This window comes from Oncorhynchus mykiss, unplaced genomic scaffold (genome assembly GCF_013265735.2).
Source record: "Oncorhynchus mykiss isolate Arlee unplaced genomic scaffold, USDA_OmykA_1.1 un_scaffold_708, whole genome shotgun sequence".
In the NCBI taxonomy this organism is placed as follows: Eukaryota; Metazoa; Chordata; class Actinopteri; order Salmoniformes; family Salmonidae; genus Oncorhynchus; species Oncorhynchus mykiss.
Genome location: NW_023494155.1, coordinates 1 through 19,274, shown reverse-complemented (window position 1 = coordinate 19,274; position 19,274 = coordinate 1). Strand labels below are relative to the sequence as shown.

Sequence of the window (19,274 nt, the reverse complement as noted above, 5' to 3'; positions counted from 1 at the left end):
TGTTGTATTCAGCATTTCACTGTGAGGTCTACTACACCTGTTGTATTCAGCATTTCACTGTGAGGTCTACTACACCTGTTGTATTCAGCATTTCACTGTGAGGTCTACTACACCTGTTGTATTCAGCATTTCACTGTAAGGTCTACTACACCTGTTGTATTCATCATTTCACTGTAAGGTCTACTACACCTGTTGTATTCAGCATTTCACTGTGAGGTCTACTACACCTGTTGTATTCATCATTTCACTGTGAGGTCTACACCTGTTGTAATCGGTGCATGTCACAAATAAAATCAGATGTGATTATGGCATGAATATATCTGCCATCCATGGCACCATACGGTCGTAGTGCGTCACCCCACGGACCTCCCGGTCGCGGCCGGTTACAGCAGTATTATGTATTATTTGTATTAGTATTATGGCATGAATATATCTGCCATCCATGGCACCATACGGTCGTTGCATACCTTTCATCTGTTGCTAAGTGACAGGACCAGTGAGTTTCAGACACACAACAGTTTGTATTCAAGTATTCAATCAGATGTTTATTGTGTGGAGGAACATCGAGTCAAGGCATTAAGGCCTTCATAACAACCTCTACCTCAGCATTACATTATACAACCTCTCCAGACCACAGCGACTAAATGAATGGACTGCTGTGTGTGTGTGTGTGTGTACATGTGTTTTAGTTGGGTTAAATGTCCGTCAAACCCCCTGCTTTTAGACGTGTGTGTTTGTGTGTGTGTGTGTGTGTGTGAGTGAGTGTGTCTGCATCAGTCTGTGTCTCAGCGTCTCTCTCAGAAGGTGCTCTGTAGCAGACAGTGTGTGTGTATATGTGAGTCTGTGTCCCAGCGTCTCTCTCAGAAGGTGCTCTGTAGCAGACAGTGGCAGCCACAGCCTGTGGGACATTCGTCCTGTGTTCTGAACCACTCCATCATGTGGGAGGTGTGCCCCCCGTGACCACAACTCAGACAGAAGTTAGAGGAGCCTCGGACAGCCACGTGACAGATGGCACACTGGAAGGTGAAGCGCTTACACACAGCACACTGAGTCCCCCGCACCTGGCTACGACAATGGCAGCAGTACACACCAAACTCTGAAGAGAGGGGGAGAGAGAGGAGGAGAAGAAGGAGAGGGGGTGGATGGAGAGAGGGGGGAGGAGGAGAGGGGAGGAAAAGGGAGAGGAGGTGGTGGTGAAGGAGAGGGGGTGGATGGAGAGAAGGGGGAGGAGGAGAGGAGAAGAAGGGAGGGAAGGAGGAGAGGGGTTGGATGGAGAGAGGAGGGAGAAGTTAGAGGAGGAGGAGAGGGGTTGGATGGAGAGAAGAGGGAGGAGGAGGAGAGGGGTTGGATGGAGAGAGGAGGGAGGAGGAGGAGAGGGGGTAGATGGAGAGAGGAGGGAGGAGGAGGAGAGGGGGTGGATGGAGAGAGGAGGGAGGAGGAGGAGAGGAGGTGGATGGAGAGAGGAGGGAGGAGGAGGAGAGGGGTTAGATGGAGAGAAGAGGGGGTAGATGGAGAGAGGAGGGAGGAGGAGGAGAGGGGGTGGATGGAGAGAGGAGGGAGGAGGAGGAGAGGAGGTGGATGGAGAGAGGAGGGAGGAGGAGGAGAGGGGTTAGATGGAGAGAAGAGGGGGTAGATGGAGAGAGGAACCAAATGGAGTCAGTAATCAATTCAAAGCTCAGAGTTAATCTCTATTGATGACCTCTCTCAGTACAAACACAACTCTTCGGGCTCCATTCATCCGTACTGTGGAAGTTCAGAGCTATGGCTCCATTCATCCGTACCGTGGAAGTTCAGAGCTATGGCTCCATTCAGCCGTACCGTGGAAGTTCAGAGCTATGGCTCCATTCAGCCGTACCGTGGAAGTTCAGAGCTATGGCTCCATTCAGCCGTACCGTGGAAGTTCAGAGCTATGGCTCCATTCAGCCGTACCGTGGAAGTTCAGAGCTATGGCTCCATTCATCCGTACCGTGGAAGTTCAGAGCTATGGCTCCATTCATCCGTACCGTGGAAGTTCAGAGCTATGGCTCCATATCAATTTAAAGGCAATGTTCCAGCAAAGACTGCATTCACGGTAAACACTGCATATATCAGCTCAATCATAAATTACCTTTAGAATTTAATTGAGACTGGGGTTGAATGGGGCCCTTCCTCTCTATCTGAGAGGTATATTACAGAGGGTTGAATGGGGCCCTTCCTCTCTATCTGACAGGTATATTACAGAGGGTTGAATGGGGCCCTTCCTCTCTATCTGAGAGGTACATTACAGAGGGTTGAATGGGGCCCTTCCTCTCTATCTGAGAGGTATATTACAGAAGGTTGAATGGGGCCCTTCCTCTCTATCTGACAGGTATATTACAGAGGGTTGAATGGGGCCCTTCCTCTCTATCTGAGAGGTATATTACAGAGGGTTGAATGGGGCCCTTCCTCTCCATCTGAGAGGTATATTACAGAGGGTTGAATGGGGCCCTTCCTCTCTATCTGACAGGTATATTACAGAGGGTTGAATGGGGCCCTTCCTCTCTATCTGAGAGGTATATTACAGAGGGTTGAATGGGGCCCTTCCTCTCTATCTGAGAGGTATATTACAGAGGGTTGAATGGGGCCCTTCCTCTCTATCTGAGAGTTATATTACAGAGGGTTGAATGGGGCCCTTCCTCTCTATCTGAGAGGTATATTACAGAGGGTTGAATGGGGCCCTTCCTCTCTATCTGAGAGGTATATTACAGAGGGTTGAATGGGGCCCTTCCTCTCTATCTGAGAGGTATATTACAGAGGGTTGAATGGGGCCCTTCCTCTCTATCTGAGAGGTATATTACAGAGGGTTGAATGGGGCCCTTCCTCTCTATCTGAGAGGTATATTACAGAGGGTTGAATGGGGCCCTTCCTCTCTATCTGACAGGTATATTACAGAGGGTTGAATGGGGCCCTTCCTCTCTATCTGACAGGTATATTACAGAGGGTTGAATGGGGCCCTTCCTCTCTATCTGAGAGGTATATTACAGAGGGTTGAATGGGGCCCTTCCTCTCTATCTGACAGGTATATTACAGAGGGTTGAATGGGGCCCTTCCTCTCTATCTGACAGGTATATTACAGAGGGTTGAATGGGGCCCTTCCTCTCTATCTGACAGGTATATTACAGAGGGTTGAATGGGGCCCTTCCTCTCTATCTGAGAGGTATATTACAGAGGGTTGAATGGGGCCCTTCCTCTCTATCTGAGAGGTATATTACAGAGGGTTGAATGGGGCCCTTCCTCTCTATCTGAGAGGTATATTACAGAGGGTTGAATGGGGCCCTTCCTCTCTATCTGACAGGTATATTACAGAGGGTTGAATGGGGCCCTTCCTCTCTATCTGAGAGGTATATTACAGAGGGTTGAATGGGGCCCTTCCTCTCTATCTGATTGGTATATTACAGAGGGTTGAATGGGGCCCTTCCTCTCTATCTGACAGGTATATTACAGAGGGTTGAATGGGGCCCTTCCTCTCTATCTGAGAGGTATATTACAGAGGGTTGAATGGGGCCCTTCCTCTCTATCTGAGAGGTATATTACAGAGGGTTGAATGGGGCCCTTCCTCTCTATCTGAGAGGTATATTACAGAGGGTTGAATGGGGCCCTTCCTCTCTATCTGAGAGGTATATTACAGAGGGTTGAATGGGGCCCTTCCTCTCTATCTGACAGGTATATTACAGAGGGTTGAATGGGGCCCTTCCTCTCTATCTGACAGGTATATTACAGAGGGTTGAATGGGGCCCTTCCTCTCTATCTGAGAGTTATATTACAGAGGGTTGAATGGGGCCCTTCCTCTCTATCTGAGAGGTATATTACAGAGGGTTGAATGGGGCCCTTCCTCTCTATCTGAGAGGTATATTACAGAGGGTTGAATGGGGCCCTTCCTCTCTATCTGAGAGGTATATTACAGAGGGTTGAATGGGGCCCTTCCTCTCTATCTGAGAGGTATATTACAGAGGGTTGAATGGGGCCCTTCCTCTCTATCTGAGAGGTATATTACAGAGGGTTGAATGGGGCCCTTCCTCTCTATCTGAGAGGTATATTACAGAGGGTTGAATGGGGCCCTTCCTCTCTATCTGACAGGTATATTACAGAGGGTTGAATGGGGCCCTTCCTCTCTATCTGACAGGTATATTACAGAGGGTTGAATGGGGCCCTTCCTCTCTATCTGAGAGGTATATTACAGAGGGTTGAATGGGGCCCTTCCTCTCTATCTGAGAGGTATATTACAGAGGGTTGAATGGGGCCCTTCCTCTCTATCTGAGAGGTACATTACAGAGGGTTGAATGGGGCCCTTCCTCTCTATCTGAGAGGTATATTACAGAGGGTTGAATGGGGCCCTTCCTCTCTATCTGAGAGGTATATTACAGAGGGTTGAATGGGGCCCTTCCTCTCTATCTGAGAGGTATATTACAGAGGGTTGAATGGGGCCCTTCCTCTCTATCTGACAGGTATATTACAGAGGGTTGAATGGGGCCCTTCCTCTCTATCTGAGAGGTATATTACAGAGGGTTGAATGGGGCCCTTCCTCTCTATCTGAGAGGTATATTACAGAGGGTTGAATGGGGCCCTTCCTCTCTATCTGAGAGGTATATTACAGAGGGTTGAATGGGGCCCTTCCTCTCTATCTGACAGGTATATTACAGAGGGTTGAATGGGGCCCTTCCTCTCTATCTGAGAGGTATATTACAGAGGGTTGAATGGGGCCCTTCCTCTCCATCTGAGAGGTATATTACAGAGGGTTGAATGGGGCCCTTCCTCTCTATCTGAGAGGTATATTACAGAGGGTTGAATGGGGCCCTTCCTCTCTATCTGAGAGGTATATTACAGAGGGTTGAATGGGGCCCTTCCTCTCTATCTGACAGGTATATTACAGAGGGTTGAATGGGGCCCTTCCTCTCTATCTGAGAGGTATATTACAGAGGGTTGAATGGGGCCCTTCCTCTCTATCTGAGAGGTATATTACAGAGGGTTGAATGGGGCCCTTCCTCTCTATCTGACAGGTATATTACAGAGGGTTGAATGGGGCCCTTCCTCTCTATCTGACAGGTATATTACAGAGGGTTGAATGGGGCCCTTCCTCTCTATCTGACAGGTATATTACAGAGGGTTGAATGGGGCCCTTCCTCTCTATCTGACAGGTATATTACAGAGGGTTGAATGGGGCCCTTCCTCTCTATCTGACAGGTATATTACAGAGGGTTGAATGGGGCCCTTCCTCTCTATCTGACAGGTATATTACAGAGGGTTGAATGGGGCCCTTCCTCTCTATCTGACAGGTATATTACAGAGGGTTGAATGGGGCCCTTCCTCTCTATCTGAGAGGTATATTACAGAGGGTTGAATGGGGCCCTTCCTCTCTATCTGAGAGGTACATTACAGAGTTATAGTACTATCTATCTAGGAGACTCACCCTGGTATACCATCTATCTAGGAGACTCACCCTGGTATACTATATATCTAGGAGACTCACCCTGGGATACCATCTATCTAGGATACTCACCCTGGGATACAATCTATCTAGGAGACTCACCCTGGTATACCATCTATCTAGGAGACTCACCCTGGTATACCATCTATCTAGGAGACTCACCCTGGGAAACCATCTATCTAGGAGACTCACCATCTATCTAGGAGACTCACCCTGGTATACCATCTATCTCGGAGACTCACCCTGGTATACCATCTATCTCGGAGACTCGCCCTGGTATACTATCTATCTAGGAGACTCACCCTGGTATAATATAGATCTAGGAGACTCACCCTGGTATACCATCTATCTAGGAGACTCACCCTGGTATACTATCTATCTAGGAGACTCACCCTGGTATAATATCGATCTAGGAGACTCACCCTGGTATAATATCGATCTAGGAGACTCACCCTGGTATACCATCTATCTAGGAGACTCACCATCTATCTAGGAGACTCACCCTGGGATACCATCTATCTAGGAGACTCACCATCTATCTAGGAGACTCACCCTGGGATACTATCTATCTAGGAGACTCACCCTGGGATACCATCTATCTAGGAGACTCACCATCTATCTAGGAGACTCACCCTGGGATACTATCTATCTAGGAGACTCACCCTGGGATACTATCTATCTAGGAGACTCACCCTGGGATACCATCTATCTAGGAGACTCACCATCTATCTAAGAGACTCACCCTGGGATACTATCTATCTAGGAGACTCACCATCTATCTAGGAGACTCACCCTGGGATACTATCTATCTAGGAGACTCACCATCTATCTAGGAGACTCACCCTGGTATACCATCTATCTAGGAGACTCACCCTGGTATACTATCTATCTAGGAGACTCACCCTGGTATACCATCTATCTAGGAGACTCACCCTGGTATACCATCTATCTAGGAGACTCACCCTGGTATACTATCTATCTAGGAGACTCGCCCTGGTATACCATCTATCTAGGAGACTCACCGATGCCTTTGTGAGGTTCAGGAGGACAGGATGTAAACTTGAGGACCTCGGCTCTCTTGTCCTTCAGCCCCCATCGATGGAGGATCTCCCCGTAACACTTCTTAAAGTCATCAAACTGCATGGTGTTGGCTGGGTCCAGCAGCCTGAGAGGGTAGAGAGAGAGAGAGAACCGGAGATCTAGAACAGATAAGAGACTGCCCCATGTTCCTATTGGTGCTGGTTCAGAACCGGTCCTAGGTAAGATGGCCGACATGTTGGTCCATTCTGACGCAGACATCAGCCTCTCTGTTGTTTCTCGTGTATGTCTATGAAGAAACATTGGGTTGTCTTTGTTTATGTGTGTTTTTCTAACGTCTAATTCTGGACTCGACTCAGTGACCTTTTATTCATGTCGTGTTGTTCTCTCTCTCGCTCGCGGGGGTCTGTGTACATCTGGTTGGCGTAGCGATAGTCGTCAGGCGAGGACTCCCCCAAGGGAGGGACGTGCTCCGGATCTCGACCTAATGAAATAGACAGATCTCCTTTTACACAGATGGCTACATGTCATTGACACTGGGTATCTATGGAGAATATTAGCAGGTTAGACTGTATGTTCCACAGGAAGCAGCAGGTTAGACTGTATGTTCCACAGGAAGCAGCAGGTTAGACTGTATGTTCCACAGGAAGCAGCAGGTTAGACTGTATGTTCCACAGGAAGCAGCAGGTTAGACTGTATGTTCCACAGGAAGCAGCAGGTTAGACTGTATGTTCCACAGGAAGCAGCAGATATGACTGTATGTTCAACAGGAAGCAGCAGGTTAGACTGTATGTTCCACAGGAAGCAGCAGGTTAGACTGTATGTTCCACAGGAAGCAGCAGGTTAGACTGTATGTTCAACAGGAAGCAGCAGGTTAGACTGTATGTTCCACAGGAAGCAGCAGGTTAGACTGTATGTTCCACAGGAAGCAGCAGGTTAGACTGTATCTTCCACAGGAAGCAGCAGGTTAGACTGTATGTTCCACAGGAAGCAGCAGGTTAGACTGTATGTTCCACAGGAAGCAGCAGGTTAGACTGTATGTTCCACAGGAAGCATCAGGTTAGACTGTATGTTCCACAGGAAGCAGCAGGTTAGACTGTATGTTCCACAGGAAGCAGCAGGTTAGACTGTATGTTCCACAGGAAGCAGCAGATTAGACTGTATGTTCCACAGGAAGCAGCAGGTTAGACTGTATGTTCCACAGGAAGCAGCAGGTTAGACTGTATGTTCCACAGGAAGCAGCAGGTTAGACTGTATGTTCCACAGGAAGCAGCAGGTTAGACTGTATGTTCCACAGGAAGCAGCAGGTTAGACTGTATGTTCCACAGGAAGCAGCAGATTAGACTGTATGTTCCACAGGAAGCAGCAGGTTAGACTGTATGTTCCACAGGAAGCAGCAGGTTAGACTGTATGTTCAACAGGAAGCAGCAGGTTAGACTGTATGTTCCACAGGAAGCAGCAGGTTAGACTGTATGTTCCACAGGAAGCAGCAGGTTAGACTGTATGTTCCACAGGAAGCAGCAGGTTAGACTGTATGTTCCACAGGAAGCAGCAGGTTAGACTGTATGTTCCACAGGAAGCAGCAGATTAGACTGTATGTTCCACAGGAAGCAGCAGGTTAGACTGTATGTTCCACAGGAAGCAGCAGGTTAGACTGTATGTTCCACAGGAAGCAGCAGGTTAGACTGTATGTTCCACAGGAAGCAGCAGGTTAGACTGTATGTTCCACAGGAAGCAGCAGGTTAGACTGTATGTTCCACAGGAAGCAGCAGGTTAGACTGTATGTTCCACAGGAAGCAGCAGGTTAGACTGTATGTTCCACAGGAAGCAACAGGTTAGACTGTATGTTCCACAGGAAGCAGCAGGTTAGACTGTATGTTCCACAGGAAGCAGCAGGTTAGACTGTATGCTCCACAGGAAGCAGCAGGTTAGACTGTATGTTCCACAGGAAGCAGCAGGTTAGACTGTATGCTCCACAGGAAGCAGCAGGTTAGACTGTATGTTCCACAGGAAGCAGCAGGTTAGACTGTATGTTCCACAGGAAGCAGCAGATTAGACTGTATGTTCCACAGGAAGCAGCAAGTTAGATTGTATGTTCCACAGGAAGCAGCAGGTTAGACTATGTTCCACAGGAAGCAGCAGGTTAGACTGTATGTTCCACAGGAAGCAGCAGGTTAGACTGTATGTTCCACAGGAAGCAGCAGGTTAGACTGTATGTTCCACAGGAAGCAGCAGGTTAGACTGTATGTTCCACAGGAAGCAGCAGGTTAGAATGTATGTTCCACAGGAAGCAGCAGGTTAGACTGTATGTTCCACAGGAAGCAGCAGGTTAGACTGTATGTTCCACAGGAAGCAGCAGGTTAGACTGTATGCTCCACAGGAAGCAGCAGGTTAGACTGTATGTTCCACAGGAAGCAGCAGGTTAGACTGTATGTTCCACAGGAAGCAGCAGGTTAGACTGTATGTTCCACAGGAAGCAGCAGGTTAGACTGTATGCTCCACAGGAAGCAGCAGGTTAGACTGTATGTTCCACAGGAAGCAGCGGGTTAGACTGTATGTTCCACAGGAAGCAGCAGGTTAGACTGTATGATCCACAGGAAGCAGCAGGTTAGACTGTATGTTCCACAGGAAGCAGCAGGTTAGACTGTATGTTCCACAGGAAGCAGCAGGTTAGACTGTATGTTCCACAGGAAGCAGCAGATTAGACTGTATGTTCCACAGGAAGCAGCAGGTTAGACTGTATGCTCCACAGGAAGCAGCAGGTTAGACTGTATGTTCCACAGGAAGCAGCAGGTTAGACTGTATGCTCCACAGGAAGCAGCAGGTTAGACTGTATGTTCCACAGGAAGCAGCAGGTTAGACTGTATGTTCCACAGGAAGCAGCAGGTTAGACTGTATGTTCCACAGGAAGCAGCAGGTTAGACTGTATGTTCCACAGGAAGCAGCAGGTTAGACTGTATGTTCCACAGGAAGCAGCAGGTTAGACTGTATGTTCCACAGGAAGCAGCAGGTTAGACTGTATGTTCAACAGGAAGCAGCAGGTTAGACTGTATGTTCCACAGGAAGCAGCAGGTTAGACTGTATGTTCCACAGGAAGTAGCAGGTTATATTAAATCATGACTCTCCCATGTTCCCTAACAGTTATGAAAGTTGACTGGTGATTAGGACACTTCTTTAGGGCAAAAATAGTGTACTTCAGTATAGGGATTAGGGTGTAGGCTCTGACCTAAAGTAGTGCACTATTCATTCAGCAGTATGTGGACACCCCTTCATATTAGTGGATTTGGCTATTTCAGCCACACGCGTTTCTGACAGGTATGTAAAATTGCGCACACAAGCCATGCAATCTCCATAGACAAACATTGGCAGTAGAGTGGTGGGAAGCCTTCCCAGAAGAGTGGAGGCTGTTATAGCAGCAAAGGGGGGGACCAACTCCATATTAATGCCCATCATTTTTGAATGAGATGTTGGATGAGCAGGTGTCCACATACTCTTGGTCATGTAGTGTACTAGTGAACAGGGTGCTAGTTGGGTCTCGGCGCTGGCCTCTTCTGGGGTCACTGAGGTCATACCATAAACAGCCTTTTATTTCCATCCCGGGTTACATACCGATGCTCCAGGTGGTGGTGGTGGTGGAGTCTGAGGTGCTGTAACAGGAGCCTGACGACACAGAGCTGGATGTGTAGCTGGGCTGGAGGAGAGGAGAGGAGAGGAGAGGAGAGGAGAGGAGAGGAGAGGAGAGGAGAGGCAGGGAGGGAGGGAGAATACATTTAAAAAACATTTTCAGAAAAAGGAATGGCTCCATATGCCAGACCAGGGAAAACAGTAACCAAGGTTACCCACGTTGAGGATATAAACTTTGACTTACGTATCGGGAGTGATGAGGGGGAAACAGAGAAGAGCGTTGCTGTCCATACAGAGAGAAGTAGTCCTGGGAACAGCCCTGGGTCCTGAACACACTACACAGCATGGCTAGAGTCTGGACATCACTCATCAGACTGTAGTGGTCCAGACTGGGGAGGAGAGGACAGAGGAGTCCTGAACACACTACACAGCATGGCTAGAGTCTGGACATCACTCATCAGACTGGGAGGAGGGGACAGAGGAGTCCTGAACACACTACACAGCATGGCTAGAGTCTGGACATCACTCATCAGACTGTAGTGGTCCAGACTGGGGAGGAGAGGACAGAGGAGTCCTGAACACACTACACAGCATGGCTAGAGTCTGGACATCACTCATCAGACTGGGAGGAGGGGACAGAGGAGTCCTGAACACACTACACAGCATGGCTAGAGTCTGGACATCACTCATCAGACTGTAGTGGTCCAGACTGGGGAGGAGAGGACAGAGGAGTCCTGAACACACTACACAGCATGGCTAGAGTCTGGACATCACTCATCAGACTGGGAGGAGGGGACAGAGGAGTCCTGAACACACTACACAGCATGGCTAGAGTCTGGACATCACTCATCAGACTGTAGTGGTCCAGACTGGGGAGGAGAGGACAGAGGAGTCCTGAACACACTACACAGCATGGCTAGAGTCTGGACATCACTCATCAGACTGGGAGGAGGGGACAGAGGAGTCCTGAACACACTACACAGCATGGCTAGAGTCTGGACATCACTCATCAGACTGTAGTGGTCCAGACTGGGGAGGAGAGGACAGAGGAGTCCTGAACACACTACACAGCATGGCTAGAGTCTGGACATCACTCATCAGACTGTAGTGGTCCAGACTGGGAGGAGAGGACAGAGGAGTCCTGAACACACTACACAGCATGGCTAGAGTCTGGACATCACTCATCAGACTGTAGTGGTCCAGACTGGGGAGGAGAGGACAGAGGAGTCCTGAACACACTACACAGCATGGCTAGAGTCTGGACATCACTCATCAGACTGGGAGGAGGGGACAGAGGAGTCCTGAACACACTACACAGCATGGCTAGAGTCTGGACATCACTCATCAGACTGTAGTGGTCTAGACTGGGGAGGAGGGGACAGAGGAGTCCTGAACACACTACAGAGCATGGCTAGAGTCTGGACATCACTCATCAGACTGGGAGGAGGGGACAGAGGAGTCCTGAACACACTACACAGCATGGCTAGAGTCTGGGCATCACTCATCAGACTGTAGTGGTCTAGACTGGGGAGGAGGGGACAGAGGAGTCCTGAACACACTACACAGCATGGCTAGAGTCTGGACATCACTCATCAGACTGGGAGGAGGGGACAGAGGAGTCCTGAACACACTACACAGCATGGCTAGAGTCTGGGCATCACTCATCAGACTGAGAGGAGGGGACAGAGGAGTCCTGAACACACTACACAGCATGGCTAGAGTCTGGACATCACTCATCAGACTGGGAGGAGGGGACAGAGAAGTCCTGAACACACTACACAGCATGGCTAGAGTCTGGACATCACTCATCAGACTGTAGTGGTCTAGACTGGGGAGGAGGGGACAGAGGAGTCCTGAACACACTACACAGCATGGCTAGAGTCTGGACATCACTCATCAGACTGGGAGGAGGGGACAGAGGAGTCCTGAACACACTACACAGCATGGCTAGAGTCTGGACATCACTCATCAGACTGGGAGGAGGGGACAGAGGAGTCCTGAACACACTACACAGCATGGCTAGAGTCTGGACATCACTCATCAGACTGGGAGGAGGGGACAGAGGAGTCCTGAACACACTACACAGCATGGCTAGAGTCTGGACATCACTCATCAGACTGTAGTGGTCTAGACTGGGGAGGAGGGGACAGAGGAGTCCTGAACACACTACAGAGCATGGCTAGAGTCTGGACATCACTCATCAGACTGGGAGGAGGGGACAGAGGAGTCCTGAACACACTACACAGCATGGCTAGAGTCTGGGCATCACTCATCAGACTGGGAGGAGGGGACAGAGACAGACAGAGTGTCCTAATCCCTCCAGTATATACAGTAAGTAGCCTTGTCCCAGCCACAATGGCTAATGTACAGGACACCCCCTGGACAGGACACCAGTCTCTCTCCTGTTTCTGTAGTGAGACAGCTTGATGTACAGGACACCCCCTGGGCAGGACACTAGTCTATCTCTGTAGTGAAACATCTTGATGTACAGGACACCCCCTGGACAGGACACTAGTCTGTCTCCTGTTTCTGTAGTGAGACAGCTTGATGTACAGGACACCCCCTGGACAGGACACTAGTCTGTCTCCTGTTTCTGTAGTGAGACAGCTTTATGTACCAGGACACCCCCTGGACAGGACACTAGTCTGTCTCCTGTTTCTGTAGTGAGACAGCTTGATGTACCAGGACACCCCCTGGACAGGACACTAGTCTGTCTCCTGTTTCTGTAGTGAGACAGCTTGATGTACCAGGACACCCCCTGGACAGGACACTAGTCTGTCTCCTGTTTCTGTAGTGAGACATCTTGATGTACCAGGACACCCCCTGGACAGGACACTAGTCCTGTCTCCTGTTTCTGTAGTGAGACAGCTTGATGTACCAGGACACCCCCTGGTCAAACTGAATTCCTGGCGGGTCCGGTATGTTCCTGCTGGGCTTTGCCAAATCTGATCTTTTGTCCAATTGTTGTTATTTTTAATTGAGTATACAAAACATTAAGAACACCTTCCTAATATTGAGTCAGTCTATGTCATGTCAGCAGGTGTTCATAATGTTTTGTTCACTCAGTGTACATTAGTACAGTATATACAGTGTAGTATATTTGCCTGCTACTCACAGAGTCTCCAACAGGTGGCGTCCAAACGGGTGTCTGGCCCAGGGAGCGTCTGCATCAGGGTCAGAGTCAGGACTGAGTTCTAGACTGGTGGCAGCCGAGGCCAGGGCCCACACCTACAGTACACAGAGTTAACACAGGGCCCTACAGTACACAGAGTTAATACAGGGTCCTACAGTACACAGAGTTAATACAGGGCCCACACCTACAGTACACAGAGTTAATACAGGGCCCACACCTACAGTACACAGAGTTAATACAGGGCCCACACCTACAGTACACAGAGTTAATACAGGGCCCTACAGTACACAGAGTTAATACAGGGCCCTACAGTACAGAGTTAATACAGGGCCCACACCTACAGTACACAGAGTTAATACAGGGTCCTACAGTATACAGAGTTAATACAGGGCCATACAGTACACAGAGTTAATACAGGGCTCTACAGTACACAGAGTTAATACAGGGCCCTACAGTACACAGAGTTAATACAGGGCCCACACCTACAGTACACCGAGTTAATACAGGGCCCACACCTACAGTACACAGAGTTAACACAGGGTCCTACAGTACACAGAGTTAATACAGGGCCCACACCTACAGTACACAGAGTTAATACAGGGTCCTACAGTACACAGAGTTAATACAGGGCCCACACCTACAGTACACCGAGTTAATACAGGCCCCTACAGTACACAGAGTTAATACAGGGCCCACACCTACAGTACACCGAGTTAATTCAGGGCCCACACCTACAGTACACAGAGTTAATACAGGGTCCTACATTACACAGAGTTAATACAGGGCCCTACAGTACACAGAGTTAATACAGGGTCCACACCTACAGTATACAGAGTTAATACAGGGTCCTACAGTACACAGAGTTAATACAGGGCCCTACAGTACACAGAGTTAATACAGGACCCACACCTACAGTACACAGAGTTAATACAGGGTCCTACAGTACACAGAGTTAATACAGGGCCCACACCTACAGTACACCGAGTTAATACAGGGGCCCTACAGTACACAGAGTTAATACAGGGCCCTACAGTACACAGAGTTAATACAGGGCCCACACCTACAGTATACAGAGTTAATACAGGGTCCTACAGTACACCGAGTTAATACAGGGCCCTACAGTACACATAGTTAATACAGGGTCCTACAGTACACAGAGTTAATACAGGGCCCTACAGTACACATAGTTAATACAGGGCCCTACAGTACACAGAGTTAATACAGGGTCCACACCTACAGTACACAGAGTTAACACCTACAGTACACAGAGCTAATACAGGGTCGCACAGTACACAGAGTTAATACAGGGTCCTACAGTACACAGAGTTAATACAGGGCCCACACCTACAGTACACAGATTTAATACATGGCCCTACAGTACACAGAGTTAATACAGGGCCCACACCTACAGTATACAGAGTTAATACAGGGTCCTACAGTACACATAGTTAATACAGGGTCCTACAGTACACAGAGTTAATACAGGGCCCTACAGTACACAGAGTTAATACAGGGCCCTACAGTACACAGAGTTAATACAGGGTCCACACCTACAGTACACAGAGTTAACACCTACAGTACACAGAGCTAATACAGGGTCGCACAGTACACAGAGTTTAATACAGGGTCCTACAGTACACAGAGTAATACAGGGCCCACACCTACAGTACACAGAGTTAATACAGGGCCCTACAGTACACAGAGTTAATACAGGGCCCACACCTACAGTACACAGAGTTAATACAGGGTCCTACAGTACACAGAGTTAATACAGGGCCCTACAGTACACAGAGTTAATACAGGGCCCTACAGTACACAGAGTTAATACAGGGCCCTACAGTACACAGAGTTAATACAGGGCCCACACCTACAGTATACAGAGTTAATACAGGGTCCTACAGTACACAGAGTTAATACAGGGTCCTACAGTACACAGAGTTAATACAGGGCCCTACAGTACACAGAGTTAATACAGGGCCCTACAGTACACAGAGTTAATACAGGGCCCTACAGTACACAGAGTTAATACAGGGCCCTACAGTACACAGAGCTAATAACCTCTCTGATCAGTCCTACCTTAGCCACGTCTCTGATCAGTCCTACCTTAGCCACGCCTCTGATCAGTCCCTTAGCCACGCCTCTGATCAGTCCTACCTTAGCCACCGTTCGCTGATCAGTCCTACCTTAGCCAAGCCTCTGATCAGTCCTACTTAGCCACGCCTCTGATCAGTCCTACATTAGCCACGCCTCTGCATCAGTCCTACCTTAGCCACGCCTCTGATCAGTCCTACCTTAGCCACGTCGCTGATCAGTCCTACCTTAGCCACGTCGCTGATCAGTCCTACATTAGCCACGCCTCTGATCAGTCCTACCTTAGCCATGTCTCTGTCTCTCTGATCAGTCTTACCTTAGCCACGCCTCTGATCAGTCCTACCTTAGTCACGCCTTTGATCAGTCCTACCTTAGCCATGTCTCTCTCTCTGATCAGTCCTACCTTAGCCACACCTCTGATCAGTCCTACCTTAGTCACGCCTCTGATCAGTCCTACCTTAGCCATGTCTCTGTCTCTCTGATCAGTCCTACCTTAGTCACGCCTCTGATCAGTCCTACCTTAGCCATGTCTCTGTCTCTCTGATCAGTCCTACCTTAGTCACGCCTTGGATCAGTCCTACCTTAGCCATGTCTCTGATCAGTCCTACCTTAGCCACACCTCTGATCAGTCCTACCTTAGCCACGTCTCTGCGTCCCACCACCAGAGCTGCTGCTGCATTCTTCTGACACGTGTCCTGTATGTCGTTCACATTCAGACTGCAGAGGGACAAACAGACAGCACATTACAGATGTTTCAAAATGTTGGGCAAGGCATTATATACAATATTAAGATGTCTTGAGCCTGTTACATGTACATGTATGTCTCCCCAGGGTGATGAACTCACATGTATGTCTCCCCCAGGGTGATGAACTCACATGTATGTCTCCCCAGGGTGATGAACTCACATGTATGTCTCCCCCAGGGTGATAGTTATGATCTCACATGCATGTCTCCCCCAGGGTGATGAACTCACATGTATGTCTCCCCCAGGGTGATGAAATCACATGTATGTCTCCCCAGGGTGATGAACTCACATGTATGTCTCCCCCAGGGTGATGAACTCACATGTATTGTCTCCCCCAGGGTGATGAACTCACATATATGTTTCCCCAGGGTGATGAACTCACATATATGTTTCCCCAGGGTGATGAACTCACATGCATGTCTCCCCCAGGGTGATGAATTCACATGTATGTCTCCCCCAGGGTGATGAACTCACATGTATTCTCCCCCAGGGTGATGAACTCACATGTATCTTTTCCCCAGGGTGATGAACTCACATGTATGTCTCCCCCAGGGTGATGAACTCACACATATGTCTCCCCCAGGGTGATAGTTATGATCTCACATGCATGTCTCCCCCAGGGTGATGAACTCACATGTATGTCTCCCCCAGGGTGATAGTTATGATCTCACATGCATGTCTCCCCCAGGGTGATGAACTCACATGTATGTCTCCCCCAGGGTATAGTTATGATCTCACATGTATGTCTCCCCCAGGGTGATGAACTCACATGTATCTTTTCCCAGGGTGATGAACTCACATGTATGTCTCCCCAGGGTGATAGTTATGATCTCACATGCATGTCTCCCCCAGGGTGATGAACCTCACATGTATGTCTCCCCCAGGTGATAGTTATGATCTCACATGCATGTCTCCCCCAGGGTGATGAACGCACAATGTATGTCTCTCCCCAGGGGATAGTTATGATCTCACATGTATGTCTCCCCCAGGGTGATGAACTCACATGTATGTCTCCCGCAGGGTGATGAACGCACATGTATGTCTCCCCCAGGGTGATGAACTCACATGTATGTCTCCCTCCAGGGTGATGAACTCACATGTATGTCTCCCGCAGGGTGATGAACTCACATGTATGTCTCCCCCAGGGTGATGAACTCACATGTATGTCTCCCCCCAGGGTGATGAACTCACCTGTATGTCTCCCCCAGGGCTTTGTGAACAGGCAGCAGACAGGAGATCTCCTGGATGATGATTTTTCCTGCCAGCTTTACGGGTCTGTTACCGTAGTCGGCTCCCTCGCGCTTCGTCTTGAACCGACGAGACTTCTGACAGACAGAAAAAGACACCAACATCACAGAACTGACCATAGATCAGGGCTATAGACACCCTGGTGTTGTAGTGAGACAGACAGAACTGACCATAGATCAGGGCTATAGACACCCTGGTGTTGTAGTGAGACCAGACAGAACTGACCATAGATCAGGGCTATAGACACCCTGGTGTTGTAGTGAGACCAGACAGAACTGACCATAGATCAGGGCTATAGACACCCTGGTGTTGTAGTGAGAACAGACAGAACTGACCATAGATCAGGGCTATAGACACCTGGTGTTGTAGTGAGACCAGACATAACTGACCATAGATCAGGGCTATATAGACACCCTGGTGTTGTAGTGAGACCAGACAGAACTGACCATAGATCAGGGCTATAGAAACCTGGTGTTGCAGTGGTCCAGACCTGGGTTCAAACAGTACTGAAAATAATTGAATGTACTTTATCTGTGGGTGATTGAGCGCGCCTGGCTAAATGGACCAATAGTTTAGTCCCAAAATGGCAAACCACGCCACACTGGCACTCCAGACAGTCTAGAGCAAACGCTGAAAGTATTTGAAAGATTTAAAATAGGATCTGAAACCAGGTCTGCTGTAGACTCTAGACCTCCTCCCCAGGTCTGCTGTAGACTCTAGACCTCCTCCCCAGGTCTGCTGTAGACTCTAGACCTCCTCCCCAGGTCTGCTGTAGATCTAGACCTCCTCCCCAGGTCTGCTGTAGACTCTAGACCTCCTCCCAGGTCTGCTGTAGACTCTAGACCTCCTCCCCAGGTATGCTGTAGACTCTAGACCTCCTTCCAGGTCTGCTGTAGACTCTAGACCTCCTCCCCAGGTCTGCTGTAGACTCTAGACCTCCTCCCCAGGTCTGCTGTAGACTCTAGACCTCCTCCCCAGGTCTGCTGTAGACTCTAGACCTCCTCCCCAGGTCAGGTATAGACTCTAGACCTCTCCCCAGGTCTGGTATAGACTCTAGACCTCCTCCCCAGGTCTGGTATAGACTCTAGACCTCCTCCCCAGGTTTGCTGTAGACTCTAGACCTCCTCCCCAGGTCAGGTATAGACTCTAGACCTCCTCCCCAGGTCTGGTATAGACTCTAGACCTCCTCCCCAGGTCTGTATAGACTCTAGACCTCCTCCCCAGGTCAGGTATAGACTCTAGACCTCCTCCCCAGGTCTGGTATGGACTCTACACTCCTCCCCAGGTCAGTATAGACTCTACAACTCCTCCCCAGGTCAGGTGTAGACTCTAGACCTCCTCCCCAGGTCAGGTATAGACTCTAGACCTCTCCCCAGGTCTGCTGTAGATTCTAGACCTCCCTCCAGGTCTGGTATAGACTAGACCTCCTCCAGGTCTGCTGTAGATTCTAGACCTCCTTCCCAGGTCTGGAATAGACTCTAGACCTCCTCCCCAGGTCAGGTATAGATTCTAGACCTCCTCCCCAGGTCTGGTATAGACTCTAGACTCCTCCCGAGGTCAGGTATAGACTTAGACTCCTCCCCAGGTCTGCTGTAGACTCTAGACCTCCTCCCCAGGTCTGGTATAGACTCTAGACCTCCTCCAGGTCTGGTATAGACTCTAGACCCCCCAGGTCAGGTATTAGACTTTAGACCTCCTCCCCAGGTCAGGTATAGATCTAGACCTCCTCCCCAGGTCTGGTATAGACTCTAGACCTCCACCCAGGTCTGGAAGGCATTGTGGTGAGATTTGTGAGAGGCAAACAGGCCTAAAGCTACATTACTGGGAGGCATTGTGGTGAGAATTTGTGAGAGGCCAACAGGCCTAAAGCTACATTACTGGGAGGTTGAATCATCTCTCATGTTGACTAATGTATTTACGTTTTTGAAATGGTCAACAATTATTGATGTCA

At 49.1% G+C, this 19,274-nt stretch overlaps 1 protein-coding gene across 1 annotated transcript; it reads right to left on the bottom strand.

The window, feature by feature from the left end:
- Positions 1 to 518: 518 nt before the first annotated feature.
- Positions 519 to 17,400, bottom strand: LOC118961913 (GATOR complex protein WDR59-like; the record flags this gene model as incomplete). The annotated part of the gene is given in 8 exon segments (XM_036974580.1): positions 519 to 1,096; positions 6,466 to 6,608; positions 6,845 to 6,965; positions 10,091 to 10,172; positions 10,350 to 10,494; positions 13,221 to 13,333; positions 15,965 to 16,046; positions 17,267 to 17,400. Coding segments are annotated over 8 exon segments (1,056 nt in total), but the record flags the coding sequence as incomplete, so codon positions are not given.
- Positions 17,401 to 19,274: the final 1,874 nt, after the last annotated feature.